Source organism: Schistocerca piceifrons, chromosome 5, assembly GCF_021461385.2.
Source record: "Schistocerca piceifrons isolate TAMUIC-IGC-003096 chromosome 5, iqSchPice1.1, whole genome shotgun sequence".
Classification (NCBI taxonomy): Eukaryota; Metazoa; Arthropoda; class Insecta; order Orthoptera; family Acrididae; genus Schistocerca; species Schistocerca piceifrons.
The window spans coordinates 520,542,302-520,568,327 of NC_060142.1; the positions used below are offsets into that span (position 1 = coordinate 520,542,302).

The window sequence follows — 26,026 nt, forward strand, 5'->3', positions numbered from 1 at the left end:
CACTTGTGAAAAGTCTGTTTCTACATCAACAAAAAACTTCAGTTCAGAACCACACTGCTGCTACGGTCGCAGGTTCGAATCCTGCCTTGGGCATGGATGTGTGTGATGTCCTTAGGTTAGTTAATTTTAAGTAGTCCAGAGGCTGATGACCTCAGGTGTTAAGTCCCATAGTGCTTAGAGCCATTTGAACCATTTACATCAAAAAAGGAATCAATATTTGCAGCAATAATTTTCTGGTTGACAACCACATTATATACATCATTAATATTTTATGGTACTACATCAGAAATTAACTACTATTACCCTCACATATGTCAGTGTTCACACCAACAACTGTTTGCACTACCTGCAGATAAAAATCAGTAATAACTTTGTTAAGGATGTCATCTTCGCCTTGATAATTTTCTGCACTGTTTGCAGTATTTTGTTCATTTCGTGAGTTCAAACCTGCCTGACCACATTTCTAATTTGACAGCAATTGCTAACTCATAAACTTTCGACTTAACTTTGTCTTGAATATTATCCTTTTAATCTGTTACTGTCTACTATTGATGTGTCTTCTGGCAAAATCTCCCGCAATTCAGTTACTGACAGTTCAAATACACTTTTACTTTCAGTAAAAACATTGTCATTCATTACCTGCACATATGCCAATTTGATTATACGTACTCCAGGTTCTTTATTCGCAACTCGTATTGATTCACTTTACTAATTACTCATACATGCTCTCTTTCGTCTTGGCATTCATTCACACTGTCCTCCACTTTAACCAAATCATCATCCATCAACTGCATACACTCTATTCAATATCATCAAAGGCATCAATTTTTATGTTAACAATATCTTGCTCAATCCCCAAATCTGGTATGTCAACAGCCTTTCCATGTTCTGCTTTGCAAATTGCAAAAGTGTGACTGTTGTTACAAATTACTTACATCGCTGTTAACCATCAAAGTTTCAGCTTCTTTCATTATCTGACATAAGTTTGCACTGTTATATATTTTGTGCTCATCATCACTCATTGAATCCACACATTCTGACTCGGTATTCACCAAGACACCCACATTCACATCAACAGATTTCTGCTCAGGATATCCATTGACATCAGTATAACATTTATGCACTGTGTCTCATATACATGCTTACATTGTTGGTCATTTTTTTCCCCCCACATCAGTCACTAATACTACTTCTAATTTGCAACTTTACACACACCTTTTCCTCAATCAAGTCATTAGCGTGACTGACCATTTCATTTACTATACTTGAAGTCCCTGTCTCTATTACAACATCTATTTGAGTCTCAACTGACTACTCTTAACGCACATAATTAAAGTTACCAACGATTTTGTCTGATTTTACTTTCCTGCCCAGTATCATTTACTTCTCCAACAGTTTCATTCATTTTTTCCACACCTGCCTTTTTAAACACAGCCATTTCTTATTCATTTGTTACTGACTCACATTCTCTTTCACTCTTGACGTTCATTCGTATCATTGTCTGTTATATCATACCATTCTCTCCATATCTGTTTAAGTTGATCATAATGCTTCTTTTGTATATCATGTAGTTCATCCGTATTATGTTCAGCCTCCCAAAACTACTTCTCACATTCATATGGCACCCTTTCTGGAATTTCATAATTATACTCATTAATCAAATGCACATACTGTGGCTCCCATTCTTCATCAACGACCTTGTTTGCCATTCTCAGAAGGACTTGTTGACATGACGTCAATTAAATCAGCCTGACAAAATTCAACAACTACTTTCATGATGTCATTATTAGGTAGTTTTCTTAAAGTTAAGTGACAGGTAGCAGGGCTCTCTTCCCTATTATTTCTTGACTGGGTTCTTGTTTGTATTCACTGTTGCTCTGTTTACTTGCAGCCTTTGTGTTCTCCTTTCCAGAAACACTCTTTTGTCACTAGCTCTACCCTCAATTGCTTTGTTCATCAGTTGTTTTCTGTCCTTACTTCATAGCAGTTGCATATTCTTCTATTTTCAAGTAATATATTTATTTTGGATAGCGAAAGCAAATCAAAGGCATTAGTGTCAGTGATCAAAGCTGAAATGAGTGCCACAGCTACAGACCATGATATTTCTGAACGTAAGATAGGGGGCAAAACTATTGTAAATCCTGCTCAAATTCCAGAATTGTGAAATTAATTCTTTATAAACATTAGCTAATCAAACATCAATGTAGAAAATTACCCAGATAAGGTAAATTCTTTAACACAGCAATTTTAAGTCAAAACTTTTCAGTACATTAACCAACACTACTGTAAAAGATTGAAAAATAAAACTATAGCAGAATGGAATGGGATGCCAACAAAAGTATTAAAAAAGTCTCCAGAATAATTGCACAGCCCCTCTCTACAAAAGTTAACCATTCTCTTCAAGATGGTTATTTTCCAGACACACTCAAGTATGCATCAGTTAAGCCATTACTCAAAAAAGGTACAAAAGAACATAGGGAAACAATCACCCAGTCTCTCTTCTCGAATCACTACCAAAAGTACTGAAAAAGTAGTCACAACACAAATTCAAAATTTCATAGAAAAATTTAAAATAACCTCAAAAAATCGGGATGGATTTCAAAAAGGCAAAACCACAGACCTAGTGAAGGCCTTTGACAGTGTGCACCACTACTTGCTATTCTGTAAACTGGAAAAAGAAATGGAATTAGTGGCACCGTATTAGATTGGTTTAAGGGCCGTGCGGGATTATCCAAGCGATCTAAGGCGCTCCAGTTGTGGACTGTGCGGCTGGTCCCAGCGGAGGTTCGAGTCCTCCCTCGTGCATGGGTGTGTGTGTTTGTCCTTAGGATAATTTAGGTTAAGTAGTGTGTAAACTTAGGGACTGATGACCTTAGCAGTTAAGTCCCATAAGATTTCACACACATTTGAACATTTTTAGATTGGTTTAAGTCCTACCTAACCAACTGAAGACAAAGAGTGGTTAAACATCAAAGAGAGGAACTTATACATGGAAAACCATATCACAAAGAGTACCCCCAAGGTTTTCTTTCTTAGGGTCCAGTCTGTTTCTTTTTCACGTAGATGATTTATGATTTAATATTGAGTGTCACTCAGTTTTATTTGCAGATGACACATCTGTAACCATTGAAAGTAACAGTACTGACCAATTTCCTCAAACCTTAGAGAAATTAGTTACTGGTTTTGATTTAAATGGGTTAAAATTAAATGTGGAGAATACTCAATTAATGCAGTTTAAAACAAAACAAGCAAAATTAAATGATGTTCAAATCAATCTCAAAAACTAAGATTTGCTAGAAACTAACTGAGTGAAGTTTCTAGGAATGCAAGTGGATAAAAATCTATTATGGGGCTTATCTTGCAAATAAATGAAATAGCGTAGCATTTGCAGTGAGAATGTTGCACATATGGACACAAGAAAAGTACTGTATCACGGCTACTTCGAATCAGTAAGAAGGTATTGAGTTTTGTGTTGGGGCAATTCAAACCACGTGTGTTGAACATTAAAACTTCAGAAAACCACCATTAGAAATATGAAATATGCGCAATGTAGGACAAAGAAAATCATATCGCATACCGCAAAAAAAAAAAAAAATATCTAGTGCTCCCTCACTATACATCTATGAGCTGACCAATCATTTTCATCATGATTACAATAGCAGAGATCAAAATAATTTTGTGCTGCCCACCTCCATTTAAAACTTTATGCTCGAACTCCACAAGATATGGGTATGAAAATTTGTAACAAAGTGAAAGGAAAAGAACTGCTTAGTACAAACTTAGAAACACTGAAAAATAAAGCCGTATATGAGAAACTAGTGCAGAAATGTTACTATTCAGTAGAAGAATTCACAAAGGACTACCTGCAAATTTGAGTAGTGTAGAGAGCACTTATGTCTGTTAATTTTTTAAGTATTTTTACTTTTTAAGAAAAATTATTAGTTGCATATAAATTATGTATCCAGTACAGCAGGCTGTTCCAACCGAGCTCCAGGGAGCTAGAGCGCTCCGGAGCGCTCACTGCGGCAGCTCGGAGCCCACGTGGAGGGGGAAGCGAACTCACTGCTCCCTGGCCGCATGTAGCCACAACTGACGCAATAATCCGTGTTCAATGACAGCTATGACTAGCTGTGGGAGCCCTGCACCTCTGCTGGAGGATACCTTTCTATTCATTGAGAGCGATGGTCGTCCGCAGTGTCTTGTATGTCATAAAGTATTTAATTCTGCGAAGAGGTTCAATATACAACGACATTATACACGTCTTCATGCAGTGCACTATGATCAGGTAGAAGGCGTTGCAGGCAGAAAACTGGTAGCCAGGCTTAAGAACGACATACCAGGAGACGTAAGTTTAAAAACGGTTTCATAATACGAAGGGTATCAAAACATACAACGTAGTTCGTGTTCTGTAATGCGTTTATAATTTTCAGGTGAATGAGAGTGGAGAAAACACTACTGAATCTGCAATTCGAGCAAGCTACAGGGTCGCTCACATCATTGCAATGAGTGGCAAGCCATTTTCGGTGGGACCGCTCGTAAAATCGTGCATGGTAGCAGTTGCAGAATGTTTGTTTCCAAGGGAGGTGCAGGCAATTGAAGGGGTTTGCCTGTCGTAGCAAACAATGTCTCGTCGAATCCTGGACATGGCAGTGGATTTAGAGACAGCTCAGGAAAAAGGCGGAGAGCTTTGTTGCATTTTCGCTAGCGCTTGACGAAAGCACCGACATATCGGACTGTGATCAGCTAGCAGTCTTTGTGTGTGGTGTCGACAAGGAGCTGCAAGTAACTGAAGAACTCTTGGATGTGGTACCACTCGATTACACTGCAACAGGATGTGACATTTTTGAAGTTGTTTGTGAATCAGTGGACAATATGAATTTGCCATGGGATAAGCTCCATTCTGTAGCGACAGACGGTGCACCACAAATGATTGGGCGTCACCAAGGTTTTGCTTCTCGTTTGAAAAATAAACTCAGGGACGAATTCGGGAAAGACATTTGGACTCTTGTTTTATTCACCAAGAGGCACTATGCGCTGAAACAGTAGAGCTAGTGACGTAATGAAAGATGTCGTGAAGTGTGTGAATTTTGTGTGGCGTCACGGTATGAATCATCACCAATTCAAAGGATTCCTGAAAGATATGGAAGCGGAGTATGGGGATATACCTTACCACAGTACAGTTCATTGGCTGAGTCGGGGAAAAGTTCTTGATTTTTTTCTTTGCCATTCGTGAGGAAATATCCCTTTTTCTCGAAAGGGGAAGAAATGCGTTGTCTGAAAGATACAAAATGGGTATCATACCTGGCGTTTCTAGCTGACAAAACTATGCATCTGAATAATTTAAATCTGTCATTGCAGGGCAAAGGGCAGCTAATTGTTGACATACACAACCTGATTGAAGCATTTATGGAAAAGTTACGTTTATTTGAGAGGCAGATGAGTAATGGACATTTAATGTTCTTCAATCGTCTTGCTTCTTTAAAACTACCTGAAGGTACTACTTTTGGCGATTACCAAGCAAAGTTAAAGCAGCTCATCACGTCATTTGAAACATGATTCCGAGAGCTCACTAGTTTGGAAATGTAACTTAAGGTGTTCAGCACTCCTTTTTCAGTTTCCCCCGATGACTTGTCATCATCACTTCAATTGGAGATTATTCATTTGCAAAATTCAACTTTGTTGAAAGAGAGGTACTACAAACACGTTGGTTTGTCACGATGGTATCGTTCATTACAGCAAAAAACATTTCCCAAGCTTCACAACAATGCCGCTCACATCATGTGCATGTTTGGATCTATGTATTGTTGTGAGCAGCTTTTCTCAGCAATGAAAAGAGTAAAAAGTAAGGAACAATCGTTTCTTCAGGATGCAACAATGAAGACTATCCTCCACATTAATGCTGCGAGTACTTTCACTCCTGATATTTCCGATCTTGTAATGAAAAGAAAATGCCAAGCTACAGAGTCCCAATAAATTTAGTATGCAATTTCTTGTAAAACAGTTGTTTCTTATTTATTTCCTGAACATCATATTTTCTGGTGTAGCATGTCACCACGTATTAGCTGCTAAGAGTACGAGGTTGGCGATCTTGTAAGACGCAGCTGGCACATCAAAACGCTTGCCTTGCCGCTTGCCTTGCCGCATGCCTCAGCCATCCATGCCACGTGCCGGCCCACTTGAATAGTCACAACGAGCGACATGGCTCCCTGGAGCAGGGACCGCTCCGTGGCTCACAACGGAGCCGGCGAGCTGGAACAGCCTGCAGTACAGTATCCTATATTAATGATATTTTTTGTGTTCTGATGAGACTCCTGTGCATTAAATCAATGACCTGAAATTGTGTGTTATGAGACAATAAACTTCTATTCCTGTTTTTGCTTTTCCATTTGATTTATTTCCTTTCATAAGATCCCTTCCACTGAACACAGTTCTCTTTATTACTATACCTTGTTCAGTTTCCCTGTCTACTTTCCTGTCACTGTCCACTTCAACATTGGTCTACCAAGTTGTTTCTAGTCACTGATGGCTCTTTATTTCATGCCAAATCATCTCTATAATTATCCTTATCCCTACCAGTATCTGTTGTATTTTGTCTAATTACTGGGTAGTCGCCTGTAAACTCATTCCAATGCCACAATCATTCCAATGCCACAATCCACAGACCTAGATTGTGTGTGCCTTATTTATTCCAAATATTTCAAGAAATTATTTGTATTTGTTCTGGGTACACGTCGAAGCATTTAATTTTTTGGGCAGTTTGCTCTCTAATCCCTTAATTACAAAACTACTACCTAGTTCTCTATTTGAGTACTTCAGTTTATTACCCCAATACTGACCGAAATCTTTCAAGGTAGTGGTACTTCTCCCAGGATTGTACCTAGTACTTTCCCATAATTCACTTAATCTGTGCTGTGCCTTACGAGACCAATATTTTTTTAAAAGTAATTTCGTTAATTCTTTCTATGAACTAAGAGACTCTGCAACGTCAATTGCCCAATCATAGGAATAGCCCCTCACAAAAGACATTTTTTTCTTTATCATTGCCATTTCCTGGCAGATCATTGAGCTTTCTAATAAAATCAACAGGATGTACATCAGCATACAGTTCAAAATTACTAAATTTCTTACAGTGAACACAAGAAGATATGAGTGCATGAGACACAACAAACATATCATGATCTGTTCTCTCACTTGTACTTATTTAGTTTTTATGTTTCCTTTCTCCCCCCTCCCCCCCCACACACACTTTTTTTTTTTTTTTTTTTTTTTTTACCGTTTCTGATCTGTTTTGATTTATCCCATTTGATTTTTCAATCTCATACCTATTGTCATTAGACGCTTTTACCAAATAAGATTTGTTTTTCTCACTGAAACTAGAAACAGTGTTCACTGTCATTTTACGTAGGTCCCAAACTATCTAGTCACTAGCTACACTGATACTGTTAATTCTGCATAACACTACAGCTGTTAGTACCTCATTTGAAGATTCCTGACAGGATTCACTAACTTCTCATTTGGAATCACTGATTAGGTTTAACACTTTCGTTTTTGCCAAATATCTGTTATACGCTCAATGACAGACAATTTTATTGTTTTTTTTATACTAGCGCTTGGTTGCCACACCCTGGGCTGTGATGCTGGTTGATCTTGCACACTGATTGGCTGCTGCAGTGGGTTCCAGTAATGGTGGCTTCTGCTTGAAGTCAAAATTCCTAGTCTCATTCTTGATGTAAAATCGTCACCTCATTGTCTTTATACTGTGCACTGTTACACTAGTCACTGTCTGTTTATGCCATACGCACACATTTTGCCACTTCATTATATTGTTATTATTTGCAAATTTTGAACATCATTTTTCCACATTTGTACATGATCATTATATCATACCAAAATAAGATTTTCTCCACACAGCTAATCACTATATGCAATGGCTTGGTGCCCCTATTTTCATTCCATACATAATGCTGTTTCACTTGTACTACGTGTGATGTTCACAGTCTATTTATTAACACTGCCATTGTTACATTTGTGTCTGAATCCATCTCATCATACCAAAACAGTAGAAGCCCTCACTTAGCAGCACCATGTGGGGCTATTGGAGCTGCCTAAAATTGTTACGACTACCACTTTGCTCTCACTATTTCAAAAGTTCTTGTCACTGTGCCCTCTCTGCAAAGCGTTCCTCACCCCAGGGGTAACTGTATGCGACATTCTTCTTACCTATTGTTTTATTGCTGTCAGTTTTGAAGAACCTTGAAGTCTCATATCTCGTTGAAAAGAAGTAACATACTGTGAACTGATGACAAGCAGTACAGATAGAAATGCAAGAGATCTTAAAATATGAGTAACAACAATTGTTGTTACTAGCTTTTCCTTTCATGTAATAGTGAGATTCTTTGGGTAGAGGTGATTTTTAGTTTGTACCTAAATCTTTTTCATATTCATTTTTTTAACTTTGAGCCTCTAGGAAACTACTAATACTCCTAACAGTTACAAATTTGTTGTGTTTTTAAATACTGCTCCCGATATTACATGGATAACTGAAAACCACGGAAAATCCAAAATACATAATTACTGAAAACTACTATTTATTGTGTACAGAACATGCTACATGTGTCGTATTAAATTCCAATGTGTTATTTACATGTTACTCACTGGAAACAAGCTTGTAGGAAAAGGGTAAGGCAAACAGAGAGACTGGAAATCAGTTGTGAACATGTTACAAGTATACAGTCCGCAGCTCGTGGTCTTGCAGTAGCGTTCTCGCTTCTTGTGCACGGGGTCCCGGGTTCGATTCCCGGCGGGGTCAGGGATTTTCTCTACCTTGTGATGACTGGGTGTTGTGTGTTCTTCATCATCATTGACTTGCAAGTCGCCGAAGTGGTGTCAACTAAAAAGGACTTGCAATACGGCGGCCGAACTTCCCTACATGGGGCCTCCCGGCCAAAAATGCCATACGATCATTTCATTCAGTCCACACATTAGTTGTAGGTGAAATGGGAAGTAATAGAGCAGTATTTTAGAGATGTCTGATGGTGTGGGATTGAGGCCCTCATTGTTTTTTGTCTGTAAAATGTAAAATCGTAGGCTAACTGTGTATTTTAAATGAAAATATTCATTCCAATTAGAACAGACTATCTTGAGAGTTGTTTTTTATCTTTTCAGAAATCATTGAACTATGCACAAATAATCCCCAAACCAGATAATTCATACATGGATAATAGGGAGCTCTTTGATTGTGTTTTACATTTATTTCATGTATATCAGATATCCATTGTCTATTCTTTTACCTGTAAATTTTTCAAAGAGATGGCTGTGAAATCCTGTGTGTCAAGATCACATAAATGTACATTTTGAAGTATGAACATATCAGAGTCCATTAAATTTTGGGCATACAGCCGTGCAGCCTGAAATTTAACGGACTATTCATTATGCCATGAACAGTTGAAAATGCACATGAACATATTATCTTTATTGTTAATTATTTTACTGTTAGTGTGAGTTTGAACTTTTTGAGGGAGGCGGGGGGAGGTTTGTTATCATCAGTGTTTCTGCTTTATTAATTCATCAAGTTATTATAGGTAACCAAATTTTAGTAATTGTGTTGAGTTGTTTATTGAGTTATGAATATGTAGAGTCCCTTTAATAATGTTTTTTTTTCTCAGGTATTCACATTTGATTATTTAGAACCATATGAGAATGGCTCTTGCCATTTATATACAAACTGCTTACACTGTTTGGAAGATTCCCTTTGTGGATGGTGTGATTTAAACCAACGATGCATGTCAAGAAAGTCAAATGAGTCAGAAGAATGTGTATCCCCCGCATTGCCAAATGAATGGCGCTACCTTACTCTGCTTCCATCAAGTTGTGCCAATTGCTCGAACTATATTTCCTGTGAAAGTTGCGTTAGCAGTGGCCTTTGTGAATGGTGGACAGAGGATGCCCGCTGTGCAAGGAAAGGGAGGTAAGAAATATAATGTATTCCTGAATTTTAATGTAGCGTAACTTACCATGTGTGAAAAGATAAATGTTGAGAGAAGAAAAGAGAATGCATTAATATTCAAACACTGGAGAGTCCAGGATGGAATAACAACAACATGGAAAATATAAATTCCTACTCAGCACATAGTGGAGGTGTTGAGTCACAGACAGGCACAATGAAAAATAACTTTTTCATTGTGTCTGTCTGTGATGCCAATGCCTTCCCTATGTGGTGAGTAGCAATCTATCCTTTTCATAATGCATGACACTTGCTGTATTGGCTGTAACTTGAAGAAGGTAGAGATCTAAAGTATGAAATGTGTCCATCTTGAGAGGAACAGTATTTGATGTACAGTATACATGACCACACTTATATTGGTTACAGATACTTATGGGATAAGGAACTCTTAAATATAGTACCATTTTGCCTATTGGAATAAGTGATATGATTGCAGCAAAGTAGAACCTTCAAAAAATTTTGAAAGATAAACCACTCCCCTTCCTTTCTCACCTTTTTCAAGTCACAAATGGCAGTAGATTGCTGGTTTTATGTGATTTGAACACACCATGGAGAGCTTCTGCCCCCTCTCCAAACCCGGATTTAAAACTCTGAGCATCATCAGTTTGTGCATTGAGAAAGGCAGAGGTGTTTAGCCACCAAAATATTGGCCATATATGATAATTCCATTTTGCAGAACTCTACAAGTGAATAAAACTTACGGACATGATAGATAAAATAACAAACATATTAGCAACTTGGTGGAAATAAATGAAAGTGCAAGAGCACATTGACAGTTGTGCACAGAGTGCTGGACGCCAAATGGTCTGAGGTCAGCGGGACTACAGTGTCAAATAGCATTGGAACGCACAGCACAAGAGACTGCAAGTGCAGTTGTAACCACATTTTAACAGGAGATCAAGGCACACAATCCCACATGTCGGCAGCACCATTTGTGATGGTGCCAAAAGTGCATGGACTGGACCAACAAGGAAAGGGTCACGTGTTCTTATCGGATTAGAGCAGATTCAGCCTGTGCAGTGATTTTGAAAATACTCTTCTATGGCGAAAAGTGGAAAACACCTAGTGCACACAGGAACATTGTTGATCGTGATCATTTTGGGGGTGGTGTTGTGCGAGGAGGCATAATTGTGCATGGGCATACTGACTTCCAAATCTTTGAACACCACACAGCCACTTTTAACATTATTGTGACACTTTACTCCTTCCCAGTGTGTGTCTTTTTAGGGGAAACGGTCTGCTCTGACTTCATTTTTATGGGTGACAATGTGCTACCACATCAAATACTACAGGTGGAGAAGCTCGTGGAACGAAAGAATATTCAGGAAATGGGCTAGCCTGCTCCTTCCCACAAATCAAATTCCATCAAGCACATGTGTGATGCATTGGGGAGACATATAGCAGCACATTCGCATGTACCAAGGACCATCCAGCAGCTGTCAACCTCAACCATAACCAACCCTGTGGCCAGTAAGGGGGGACATTGGAGAGCATGCATTGCCACCTGTGTTGATCACACACCATATTCCATATTAAGAACTATGTCTTGCCTTTTGTAATGTCCAGGGATGATCATAAATCGTGGTGACTTCAGTGTAATTATTGTTTTTGAGTAAAAGTGTCATTTCTGTGTGTCTTATTGTGTGTTTCCTTGTTACCTTCTGTTCTGTACTGCAGCGGGTCTTTCTATGTATTGCCCAAGTTTCACCAAACTGTGATACTTGGCTGTGATAGATGATGCAAAAGTTACTTTCGTCCTTCAATTTTGCAGACTGGTGTGTGTGTGTGTGTGTGTGTGTGTGTGTGTGTGTGTGTGTGTGTGTGTGTGTGTGTGTGTGTACATGATGACCAAAACATGACATTAGAAACTTTAAGAACCTGCCAGAGTGGAGACTTGAGTAGTGAGTATACCGAGTTCAATTTTCCTTGCGAATAACTGAATTGAAAATGATGCAGTTAATATCTGAAAAGTGTAAGTTCTCAGATGATATCTGACAGATATTAAGTAAGGTTGCTGATTGGATGATTGTATGTTCTTGATGCTTGGATATTTATTCTGTTGTCAACTGCTGTCTTATTTTATTGAGCTACTGTACAAAGTTTTCAAAAGTTTGAAATGTACGTAGTAAATTTTCTTCCAGTGAAATGACATGAACTTTTTCACAACTAACTTGAAAAAACAGCTTTTATGGAGGCCAGCAACAGCTCTGAGACGTTGTGAACAACAATTAAAAAGCACCCAACACTCAATAGCCATTCAAATTATCATAAAAATTGTACTAATTAAAAGGTCAAGAATTATGAAGTGTTTACAAAAGAAGCATAATTTTGTGAATGTGCTTTATTTGCAACTACCAGATTCACATCAGTATAGATGCATCTTCAGGTTTATCTGCCAAGAATACAGATCACTGTGTGAAATTTTTTGAAATGATTGATGTAACAGAACCGCAGATAATGTCGGTGTTCGACAAACGATGATGAGCGGCACTAGCAGTGTTTATATTTTCGTAATGTACAAGGGTAATTGAAAAATTAAGGTCTCCTATTTTTTTATAACTACATAGACCTGTTTATTTCTACAATGGTCTACATCAGTTTACAGCTTGAAAATTTAGCTATTTTTCAACATAATCACCATTTCTGTCGATGCATTTTTGTAGACGTAGCAGTTTTTGTATGCCCATGTCATACCAGCTCGCCGCCATGATGTTCAGAAAGTTATGAACTGGTGTGACTGTTGCTTGGTCTCAGGTGTAAAGTGGTATGCCCAGATTTCGTCATCCGTGACAATTGAGTCCAGGAAGTTGTCCTGTTCAGCTGCAAGGCAGTGAAGAAATGCCGGGGAAGCATCAACCCATTGCAGCATCTGGTCCTCGAGTCAGTATGTGTGGCACTCGTCTTGCGCACACCTTCCGGTAGTTCAATGTTTCCATTAAAATTCTGTGAGTGGTGCTTCAGGAAACCTCAGGAACCAATGTGCAGAGATCATCCAGGGTGATTCACCAATCTTCAAGTGTCCTTTGCTCAACGTTCAACGCTGTCTCCTCAGAAATTGACGGTCTCCCGCTCCTTTGTTCGACGTGAATTTTGGTCCGACCAGCTGCAAACTCTCTACACCACTTACGAACATTTTTGACATCCATGCATGACTCACCATACACTTCCGTCAATTGGCGATGGATTTCAATTGGCGCAGTGCCCTTTGCTTTCAAAAACCGAATAACTGCGCGCAATTCGCACTTGGTGGTAGCATCCAGTGGGAGCTCCATTCTCTACAGCTGCCAAGCCAAGAATGAATGCCTCAGCACGGCGTGTGCATGTTTACACACAGCACGTGAAGCACTCTTCATAGCAGTGTGACCAACTGCCACACAAACAGAGTTGTGTACTTATACAAAAATAGGAGACCTTACTTTTGGGATTTCCCTCATAGATGGACAATTACGGAGACCCAGCATTTAGGAAGTATCCACGGTAAAAGTCAAATGACATTGGTGGGTTTTCATAATGAAATTGAGTATATCGAAAAGGTGCTTGTCAAAATGTGCAAAAGCAGGGAAAAAACAAATAATGAATGGGACACTAATGTGAACTGGGATAAAATGCCTAAAAAAATCTGCTAATTTCAAGGAAAAATATTCGTAAAATATTATCCAAAAAATAATAATACAGTATGGAACCAAAACGTCGAGAATGAAAGAGACCTGAAAAATAGCTTACTGAATAACATCCCATAGGATATATTGCAGAATTATGTAGAGATCAGCTGTATAAATTTGATGTAAGTAAAACTTAAAATCCTGTGTGGTGTGTATCCATCTGCCATATTGCTAACAGACCAATGAGGTGTAAGCAGCTTGGCTAGCAGTACTCCGGAAGGCAGAAGACCACAGTTCCAGAGAGGAAAAAGAAAGTATACACACAAACAGCTGCAAGGAGAAAATCATAACTAGGAAAACAAGTGTTTCAGGGAACCGCGTTAGATAACTTTAAAAAATCTGTAGTTTATTGTAGGTATGAAATGAAAGATAAAACATAATCTGCTTTACATCGATACCTCAGTATTATAAAATTACTGAAGGAGTAATATTTGAGTATAATAAAGTTGCTAAATTAATATGAAAACCATCCTAGTAGCTACCGGTGATGATTCAGATAGTCAAAATTTGATAGGGTATTGCAGTGTCAGTTTTCAATCTGATTATTCAGAGCTGAACCAGGGGCTTGCTTTAATGCTTTCATAATATGTATTTCTTCTAAAACATTTCCTTTTGTTTCCTTAAATATAACATACAAATTCTTTTTAGTGTCATCTTTAAGGTGTAATATGATCCAGTATTGTCATATAGTTATTAAACAGTTACTGTTGATGGAATTATAAAACTGTTACTTAGTGCAGTTTATGGATAGTATAAATGAAATTATTTCATTCATTGTGAGACTATTTTGACACTGTAGTTTGTCTTACAAAGGAGATTACTTTTGAAACAATATTATACCATATACGGAAATATTGCTCAGGTGCAAGGAAACTGTAACAAGTTGGAGCAGCATAGAACTTTGACCATGCACAAGTGAGAGAAATTGAGTGTCTCTGGTTGTTTGACTCTTGCCAGATTAATGAAGGAAAGTTGAAAAATACTAAATGAAATGTTTCAGGAAAGATGGTGACAAATAAAAATATACTAATATTATTTCAAGAATCAGTTTTCATTGGCAGCCATAAGAAGGTCTTACACACTTCTATAGACTACTTCAGTAGCCATAATAGAAATGATACTAATTTAATTACAGTACACAGAGTAATTTTTTCTGTACTGTTTCTTACGAAAAGGAGAGAACCTTTACCATGTCGTAGAAAGAATCATTTCATGCAACAATTTTCACTGTAAATAAGTCTAAGACATTTTGGATAGGTAGATAACTCACAGTTTGCTGCTTTGCTTCCTCAAACCTGTTGATATACGTTACCAGCAGTTAGCTAGTGGTTGTGGTATAGCTGTTGATCAATCAGCCTTAAAAGTTCCGCAGTAAGAGAGCAGAATGGCATGCAGAAATGCAATACAATTTTTTGCTGGGGTAACAATGGATCAGTGCTTAAAGTAAATGTCTCCAGTGCTTGGAGAAGAATATCCATGTCACACTACTAAGTTCAAATAGTACATATCATTTCAGAGAATACCTTGTTCCTGGACAATGCTGCTGAAAAAAGGGAAATAATGGCAAGAGTAACATACTTCAACCTTGATCAAACAGTAAAAATCCAGGATGGAATGTAACAATTTTATTAAAAGGGAAGTTGCCACTCACCATATAGTGGAGATGCTGAATCACAGATAGGCACAACAAAAAGGCCTCAACCTTGATGACACTTGCATTTTGCTCTTTTTTGCAAGTTTCGTGTCTGCATTCTGCACTCTCTCTGACAGGAGTAGATAGCAGACTCTATCTTGTGGCACAAAGAAATGCTAAAAAAGTTCAAAGGTGGCACACCAAGGTATCTAAATAGAAGTGTTAAGAGCTACCAAACTTTAACGCCATTATTGCAATGTATCATCTGTTTCTCATAACAAAAAGTGTTCCCCAGAAAATGAAGTAGAAATTTTGTGATCATTTAAGAAGAGAATTGGTACTATAATTTTTCATTGTATAGGTTAAATCATGTTCCTCCAGTCTCAAAAAATCATATGGGAGGTCTGGCATTCTCCAGATTCAACGGCAAATAAAATCATCAGTCCAAGATCAACATCCAACAATTCTTTCTTTTTCCTCTAGCAGAACTGCGTCCTGTAGAGCCATATCACATTATGGTACTTTGTCTGCACGCAGTTGAATAGCAACTTCTGCTGCTATGGGATAATGAATCTACTTGCTGTGTGCATTCATACTTATGTAAATGTAGCTGAGAATGTGGAGACAGTTTTTCCCCCTTAGCTGGCCTGGTATCATTTAAACTGTAAAGCCTGTAAATAGTTTTTCTGTGGCTGTCGTGTCATATAATTTACTTGCTACTTGAAGTGTATTATTAGTATTGTTTCTGCTATTGCCACCATCAGTTCAGCACAGCTATAAAAATTATTTAGTTGTTGTTATTTGTAGATCACAAGATGCTGTGATACAGCTGTCAGAGTGTCCTATGCCCTGCCACCTGCGAAGAAACTGTTCTCAGTGTTTGGATGACAGAGGGCGATGTGTGTGGTGTGAAACAAAACAGGTAAGCTGATAGAAGGTTTGAAAGTGCATGTGAAGCTGTACTCTGGTAACATAAATTAATTTTTGTGATAATGTTTTAAAGCTTGAATAACTACAGTCTGCAAATGCAATTATTGCACCAAAAAGGGAATTTCCTTCAAGTAATTTGTACCCATAGTTAGTCTGAGCTCACTTTCTTCTGAAACAGACAGATGTTCAAAGAGAGAGACCACATTCAGAACACTGCTTGGCTGGTCTTTTAATACCCATTTTTCTGTTCTTACTGTTACAGATATCTGTAGACACTGTGCAAATAAAACTACATTTTATTTTCTCCAGAAAAATAGCTAACAGTAAGCTTGCACTGAGACCTGTAGGAGGAGCAGCTTCTTGCAGGCTTTTGTTTTGTCCTGCTTCAAAATTACAGAACTGCTCTTGTGAGTTGAAGAGGAGGCACGTCTTTGTTTTGCCCAGTTTTTTCTAACAATTTTATCCATAGTTCTGGCTTATTAATTCCTTTTTTGTTAGTGGTTTTATCTGAAACTTTGTCTGGTTTTCTTTTCATTGCTGGCTTTTCATTGACGTCTGTCTTGCAAACATTTTTTCATCTCATATTGTCACCATTTGATATGATCCAATAAAGCTGTCTCTAGCCTTTTATACCCATTACGTTTCTATTAAAACAACAAAAATAATCAGTTTTTGAAAAGATGATGTAATTGCATAGACAAAAAATCTACTCGGCAAGCAGCAGCAGTTGAACACATGTGTAAAGGTATTTACATTTGCAGGCTTTTGGGGTCAGACTGAGTCTGTCCTCCTCATCCCACCTGGTAAGCTCTCGTGACCCAAGATTCTGGGTGACTTCTCTAAACTCTCCCCATTTCCCAAACCTCACCAGTCCTATTCCTTCATCACTCTTTCTTCTCCTTCAACCCTTCTGCCAGGAAGATGGGTGACTGGCTCTGAAAGCTTGCAAATTTAATTACATTTATTTGTGCATTCTCCTTCTGCCGCTTGATGAGTAAATTTCTTATTTATCCAATTACCTTACAGTTCTAACATTTACACATCCATGTTCCTCCTGCATGTTTCTGATGTCACCTACCCATCTTCCACTAGGGCGTCCTCTCTCTCTCTTGAGGTGCAGCAGAGAACTTTTCTTAACACTTTACCATTCATTCACATGGCTATTTGTCCCTCCTTTCCATTTAATTTTCATTGTGGTCATAACTAGGTCTTTGTTTTCCTGCCTCTTGTAATTCCAACGTACCTCTCTACATTGCATGTTGACCAACCTTCAGGTTTTGAATAATTTTTACATTAATAGTCCAAGTTCCACTCCCATCAGTCAAAGCCGATAATACACGCTAATTGTATACTTTCCTGTACCGCCACATTGCAAATTTAGTTTTAAAACTCTGTTTAAGTTACCAGAAGTACTTCAAGCCAACCCAGCTACTTTGTTTATCTGTTTTGTTGTTGATCAAGTTGATAAACTGCCATAAACACGAAAACACAGCAACTGGTTCTGTTACTTCATTGTTAGTCGACTTCTGTTTTCAGTGTTTTGTCTAAGCAGTACTTTCACCTTATGTGATAATAAGAGCCAGAACCATAACCATAGCCATAACCATGTTTTTCAGAGCTACTTTCAAACTTTATTCATTATTTCAGTTTATCTGCTTTAGAAGCCAAAACTACAATGGTAGCCGAAAATTGAGAAACATTTTTGTGATATCGTATTTCCTGCCATGTTACCTTCTTCAGGTTCCTTGCCATCCAGATGAAGCTTAATGGAATTTGAACAATGACTAGACAAGGATGAGACAGAAATATGGAAACACTGTGTGAAATGAACATAAATCCACATGCTAGACAAGCAGGCAGTTTACACAGTTGTATCTGACCCTGACAATACCTGTGCAATGTCGTGAATAGATTTCAAGCATCAGTCATGGTCAGAACAATGTCCTGTGTAGTTGTGAGTGCATTATGTTGGAACTAAGTGAATTCAAACATGGGCACATTGTTGGTGCTTGTATGGTGGATGCTTCCGTTACTGAGAGAACTGAAGTGTAAAAGTGGAAAAGCATCATCCACTATGTCACAACGTTTGCAAAAGTGTATGTTGAGTGATTATGATGAACTGTCATTGAAGAGCATTGTGACAAAAAACAAAGAAGACAACAGCTTCAAAAGTCACTGCAGAACAGTCGCATTTGCGAACCTTTTCAGCTCTGAAACCATACAAAGATAGCTCCATAAGTGGGGAATTGCAGGGCGAGCAGGAACTCCAAAACCATATGTCGGTGAGACAAATGCTCATAACAGGAAGATGTGGTACCGAAGGTATGAAACGTGGTCTGTATAGTAATGCAAGAAAGTCATTTGCTCAGATGGGCCTTGTTTCATACTGTTTCCACCTTCTGACCGAATTTACATCAAAATAGTGAAACATGATGGCGTGGTGCTTTGGGCAGCCGTATCATGGTATTGCATAGGCCAGATGAGTGACCATTTTGGTTGACCAGGTCCATCCCATAATATAATGTTTGACCCTCAATGGTAATGCTGTGTTCCAAGACAACAGAGATTCTGTTGACATAGCTCAGCTCGCATTGTCCAGAACTGGTTTTGTGAGCATGAGGATGTATTGTCCAAGTTCTCCTGGCTGCCATAGTCACCATATCTCAAAATTATTGAGCTGCTGAGGTGTACTTTGGAGACAAGGGTCCGTGACTGCTATCCATCTCCATTATTGGTACCTGAACTTGCCACTACTTTTCAGGAATAATGATATAAGATTCCCTTGAAAACCATACAGGACCTTTATTTATCCATTCCAAAAACATCTTGAAGCTGTTTTGAAAGCTAATGCGTTTTCTACACAGTACTAGGCATTATCATGTATTGTGTTTTTGGCGTTTCCATATTTTTGTCCAGCCCATGTATATCATTTAATATAGTAGCATAGGCTTGCACCTCAAATATGCTAGCTTTACACTAAATAAAGGGGTTACGGCTAACATGAACACACATATTTTTTGTAGTTTCAAGAATCACAATTATGTAAACAATTAAACAACATAGAATAATGTCTAAATGATAATTTTTTATCTCATAAATCACTTATCTTTATATAGCTTTTTCTTGATGTTGCATCTCTATGTAAAGTTTGAATTTGATTCATGTATTTTGGAGCAGACATAAATCACAAAAAACCTCAAAATATCAAAATTAATTTAATAATACACGACATACCATGGACCTTGCCAAGCGGCATTCTTGCATGCCCAATGATACAGAGAGTCGTGCCATCAGTGCAACCATAACCAAGGGGTATCTATGGAGAGACCAGATAGGCCTATGGTTTCTGAAGAGGGGGCAGCAGCTTATTAAGTTGTTGCAGGGTTTACAGTTGGATGACTAACTAACCTGTTCTTTCTAACATTCAGCCAATGTGGCCTTGCTGTGTTGGTATTGCAAATGGCTGAAAGCAAGGGGAAACTGTACAATTATTTTGCTTGATGGTGTATAGCTCTGCTTTATGCCTTAATCATGATGCCTTACTCTTGTGTAAAATATTCTGGAAGGAAAATATCTTTATATACTCATCTTAACATAGATCAGAATATAACAGCTTTTGTTATACGTTCTTGGACTATGAATAAATCTGTCAGCTACTTTAATAGACTTGCTTTATTTGCTATAATTCATCACTTTACCTCTTTTTATCTTTTCACCACTTTGCTTATCACACAGTTCGTATGGAAACTCTAATTGTTTAAGTTTAATGGAATTAATTTATGATCATTTTAAGAGTAGTTCATTAATTTGTAATTACAGGTAGTTTAATGTATTGCATTTATTTACTGACAAGACAAAAAAAGTGTTGACTATATTCAGGAATGTGAAGATGATACATTTGAGTGTCAGAATTCATAGCAAATAAAGCAAAAATCTTTAAATAGAGCCAAAGCAGTCATTCAGACTAAAAAAAGTAGGTAAGATAGCTTCCTCAGGGAGGGACAACTCAAGATGATAATGTCAGGGGAAAAACAACACTGTTCTGCACTTCAGAACAAGGAATGTGTGATCATTTAATCAGGAGGGTAGGTTAGAGAATTTCGCAAAGAAATGAATGAGTTTAAGTTAGATTCAAGGGGGATTTGTGAAGCATGGTGGCTGGACTCCTGGTCAGCTGTGTGCACAATTACAAATACAAAATCAAACAGGATAATACTGGAGTAGGACGACTAACGAATAAGAAAATAGGCATCTGAGTAAACTACTATACTACTGTCAACTACCCAGTTAACACATTGTCATAGTCAAGGTGCACACAGCCTACACTGACCACAATAGCACTAATTCATATGCCTATTAGCTGTGCAGACGATGAAGAGATTGAAAGAATGTATAATGAGATAAATGAAATTGTGCAGATAGTTAATTGAGGCAAAAATTTGATTTTGATGAGAGACTGATATTCAATAATGGGAAAAAGAAGAGAAGGAAAAATAGCAGTAGCATTAAAAGTGGGAACATCCTGGTAGAATTTTGCACAGGTCTAATTTAATCGTAGCAGACCCTTGGTTTAAGGATCATGAAAGAATGTTGTGTACTTGGAAGAGACTGGAAGACACTAGAAAATTTAGATAGATTTTATATTGGTGAAACTAGATTTTAAATTGTAAAACATTTCCAGAGCCAGATATGGATTCTGCTCATAATTTACTGGTTATGAACTGCAGCTTGAAACTGAAGAAATTGCAGAAAAGTAGGAAATCGATAAATGGAAAGAACTACAGGTTGTTGAGAGTTACAAAGTTTGCATTAAACAATGATTGACTAAAAGGGGAAATGAATACAATAAAAGATGAATAGGTAGCTTTGAGAGATGAAGTTGTGAAGGAATCAGGCGAAATAGGTGAAAAGACGAGTTTCCATAGAAATACTTGGATAACACACAAGATGTTGAATATAACTGACTAAATACAATGAATACAATAAAAGATGAATAGGTAGCTTTGAGAGATGAAGTTGTGAAGGAATCAGGTGAAATAGGTGTAAAGACGAGGTCCCAAAGAAATACTTGGATAACACACAAGATGTTGAATATAACTGACTAAAGGAGTAAATATAAAAATGTAGCAAATTAATCCGGCAAAAGGGAATACAGTTCTCTAAAAATTGACATAACCAGCAAGTGCAATATCACAAAACAGGAATGGGTATACAAGAAATGCAAGGGTGTAGAAGCCTGTGTGACTAGAGGAAAGGTGTTTGACATGTACAGGAAAACTAAAGAGATCTTTGGGGAAAAGACAAGCAGCTTAATGAATATCAAGATCTCATATGGCAAGACATTGCTAATCAAAGAAAGGTAGACTGAAATGTGGAATGAATATATAGAAGCACTATACAAAGAAAATGAACTCAAAGATAACATCATAGAAAGGGAAGACAAAATAGATGAAGATGAGATGGGAAATTGGTACTGTGAGAAGAATTTGACAAAACACGGAAAGATCTAATTGGAAACAAGGCTCCTGGAGTAGACAGTCCTTTAGAATTACTAAAATCCTCGGGAGACCCTGCCATGAGAGAACTATTCCACCAGATGTGGAAGATATATGAAAGAGGCGAAATACCCTCGGACTTCAAGAACAACACTTCCCAAAGAATGCTGGTGCTCATTGGTGTTAGTAATACTGTACCACCAGTTTAATAAGTCATTGTTACAAAATACTGACACAAATTATTTATAGACAAATGAAACCACCCTAGAAGGAAAACAAAGAAAGAGGATGAGATGGTCAGATGAAGTTAATCGACACCTCATGTTCTGTTACTACCAAGCAACAAACCTAGGAACCAACACAACTTGATACAGATCACAAGTATACACAACATTTATTACCAGATACCCAGAATTAAAATTTTTAACAGAACAACGACTAGCTGATCAGATCCGTGTAATAATCAAAAATAACAGGATACCCCAGTCAGAATTAGAAAACATCAAACAACAAGAACAACAAATACTGGAACAAAATAATGTGCAATCAGAAGAAGAAGAAAATACAGTAATGGACTCAAACATCCCAGAGCAAACAAACAAAGAACAACACGCATCAATTAAACAGTCAGAGGAAAACAAAATCTTAAGACAGCCACCAGAACAAGGACAAATAGAACACGAAGTGACACACATGTTAGATATAGAAGAAAAATTTCAGCTTACATATATAGAATACAAAGACACAAATACAGACATTAGACCATTCTTGCATAGACCGCCAAATAACCCACAAGTCGAAACAACAACAAAAACTATCAACACAATCATACACAACAAAATAAATGAAAACACAACTATGGAAGAGTTACAACTACTGGTTTATATAGGAGCACTCACTACACTAAATATACACACTAGGCAGAGATCAGAACCAACCAACACACAGAAGAAACCCACAAAACCAGCAATGCAACACAGGCTACAGATCAGAATAGAAAAACTGAGAAAAGACATCGGACAGCTAACACAATTTATAAGAAATGAAATGTCAGAAAAAAAAACGAAAAAGGTTAGGTAAAATCTCACAACAAGAAGTGATAGAGCAATTAGATGAAAAGAAGCAGAAATTACAAGCATTGGCCAAACGACTTGGAAGATACAAAAAAAGTGAAAATAGAAGGAAACAAAACCAAACATTCAACACAAACCAAAAGAAATTTTACCAGACAATAGATAACACACACATTAAAATAGACAATCCACCAAACATAACAGACATGGAACACTTCTGGAGCAACAGACATGGAACACTTCTGGAGCAACATATGGTCAAACCTGGTACAACATAACAGGCATGCACGGTGGATACAAGCAGAAACAGATACTTACAAGATGATACCACAAATGCCTGAAGTGATAATTTTGCAACATGAAGTCACCCAAGCAGTTAATTCTACTCACAATTGGAAAGCCCCTGGAAAAGATAAAATAGCAAATTGCTGGCTAAAGAAATTCACCTCAACACATTCACATCTAACTAAATTATTTAACAATATAATAGAAGGAAACATTCCACGTGGGAAAAATTATATATAGAAACAAAGATGAGGTGACTTACCGAACGAAAGCGCTGGCAGGTCGATCGACCTGCCAGCGCTTTCGTTCGGTAAGTCACCTCATCTTTGTTTTTATATATAATTTTTCCCACGTGGAACGTTTCCTTCTATTATATTGTGTCTATCGACCTGCCAGCGCTTTCGTTCGGTAAGTCACCTCATCTTTGTTTTTATATATAAATTATTTAACAGTTACATTGCAGACCCATACACATTCCCTGATACACTTACACATGGAATAACTTATCTGAAACCTAAAGACCAAGCAGACACAGCAAACCCAGCTAAATATCACCCCATAACATGCCTACCAACAATATACAAAATATTAACTTCAGTCATTACACAGAAATTAATGACACAACACAGAACAAAATTATAAATGAAGAACAAAAACGCTGTTGCAAAGGAGCATGAGGATGTAAAGAGCAACTGATAATAGATGCAGAGGTGACATATCAAGCTAAAACTAAACAAAGGTCGCTACACTATGCATACATTGATTACCAAAAAGCTTTTGATAGTGTACCCCACTCATGGTTACTTCAAATATTGGAAATATACAAAGTAGATCCTAAATTGATACAGTTCCTAAACATAGTAATGAAAAACTGGAAAACCACACTTAATATCCAAACAAATTCAAATAATATCACATCACAGCCAATACAGATTAAGCGTGGAATATACCAAGGAGACTCATTAAGTCCTTTCTGGTTCTGCCTTGCTCTGAACCCACTATCCAACATGCTAAATAATACAAATTATGGATACAATATTACTGTAACATACCCACACAAAATCACACATCTGCTATACATGGATGATCTAAAACTACTGGCAGCAACAAATCAACAACTCAACCAATTACTAAAGATAACAGAAGTATTCAGCAATGATATAAATATGGCTTTTGGAACAGACAAATGTAAGAAAAATAGCATAGTCAAGGGAAAACACACTAAACAAGAAGATTACATATCGGATAACCACAGCGACTGCATAGAAGCGATGGAAAAAACAGATGCCTATTAATATCTAGGATACAGACAAAAAATAGGAATAGATAAAACAAATATTAAAGAAGAACTAAAAGAAAAATATAGACAAAGACTAACAAAAATACTGAAAACAGAATTGACAGCAAGAAACAAGACAAAAGCTATAAATACCTATGCTATACCAATATTGACCTACTCATTTGGAGTAGTGAAATGGAGTAACACAGACCTAGAAGCACTCTATACACTCACACGATCACAATGCCACAAATATAGAATACATCACATACATTCAGCAACAGAAAGGTTCACATTAAGCAGAAAGGAAGGAGCAAGGGGATTTATCGATATAAAAAACTTACATTATGGACAGGTAGACAATTTAAGAAAATTCTTTCTAGAACAAGCAGAAACTAGCAAAATACACAAAGCAATCACTCATATAAACACATCGGCTACACCACTACAATTTCATAACCACTTCTACAACCCTTTAAATCACATAACTTCAACAGATACGAAGAAAGTAAGTTGGAAAAAGAAAACACTACATGGCAAGCACCCGTATCATCTAATTCAGCCACACATCGATCAAGACGCACCCAATACATGGCTAAGAAAAGGCAATATATACAGTGAGACAGAAGTATTCATGATTGCAATACAGGATCAAACAATAAACACCAGATATTACAGCAAGCATATTATTAAAGATCCCAATACCACTACAGATAAATGCAGACTTTGGAAACAACAAATAGAAACAGTAGACCACATCACAAGCGGATGTACAATATTAGAAAATACAGAATACCCCAGAAGACATGACAATGTAGCAAAAATAATACATCAACAGCTTGCCTTACACCATAAACTTATAAAACAACACGTTCCCACATACAAGTATGCACCACAAAATGTACTGGAGAATGATAAATACAAATTATACTGGAACAGAACCATTATAACAGATAAAACAACACCACATAACAAACCTGACATCATAATCACCAATAAAAAGAAGAAATTAACACAACTAATCGAAATATCCATACCCAATACAACAAATATACAAAAGAAAACAGGAGAAAAAATTGAAAAATACATCCAACTGGCTGAGGAAGTCAAGGACATGTGGCATCAGGATAAAGTTGACATTATACCAATTATACTATCAACTACAGGAGTCATACCACACAATATCCACCAGTACATCAATGCAATACAGCTACATCCAAACTTATATATACAACTACAGAAATCCGTAATTATTGATACATGTTCAATTACCCGAAAGTTCCTAAATGCAATATAACATATACCATACAGTTAAAAGGAAGTCACACTTGGTCAAGGTCCGCGTCACTTTCCATTTTTGACCAGACATAACATCTGAGAAAAGAAAGAAAGAAATAATAATAATAAATACTATCAGCACCAATAAAAATAGAACATGGGCATTAGAATGTTGTTGAACTAAAACAGATGGTGCCAAGGGAATTGGCTTAAAAATGAGACACCAGAAGTAAAAATAACTTATCGGAATGCATCTGGGTGACTTCATTGACAACCGCTGATATTTCACCATGAACACACCCTGCCATTTTCAGGGCAAAACTGTAGCAAGTAAGCCCTGTGCAAGTAAATTTAAAACCACGGTTTTCAGAGAATCTCCAGAAAGATA

The 26,026-nt window shown here is 37.3% G+C and overlaps 1 protein-coding gene across 1 annotated transcript in view; it reads left to right on the plus strand.

The window, feature by feature from the left end:
- Positions 1–26,026, plus strand: part of LOC124799322 (multiple epidermal growth factor-like domains protein 8) — a 380,153-nt gene that overhangs the window by 212,923 nt on the left and 141,204 nt on the right. Inside the window, exons 14-15 of the mRNA XM_047262911.1 lie at positions 9,666–9,967; positions 16,106–16,220. Coding sequence (XP_047118867.1) covers positions 9,666–9,967; positions 16,106–16,220 — 417 coding nt within the window. The remainder of the gene's footprint in view (positions 1–9,665; positions 9,968–16,105; positions 16,221–26,026) is intronic.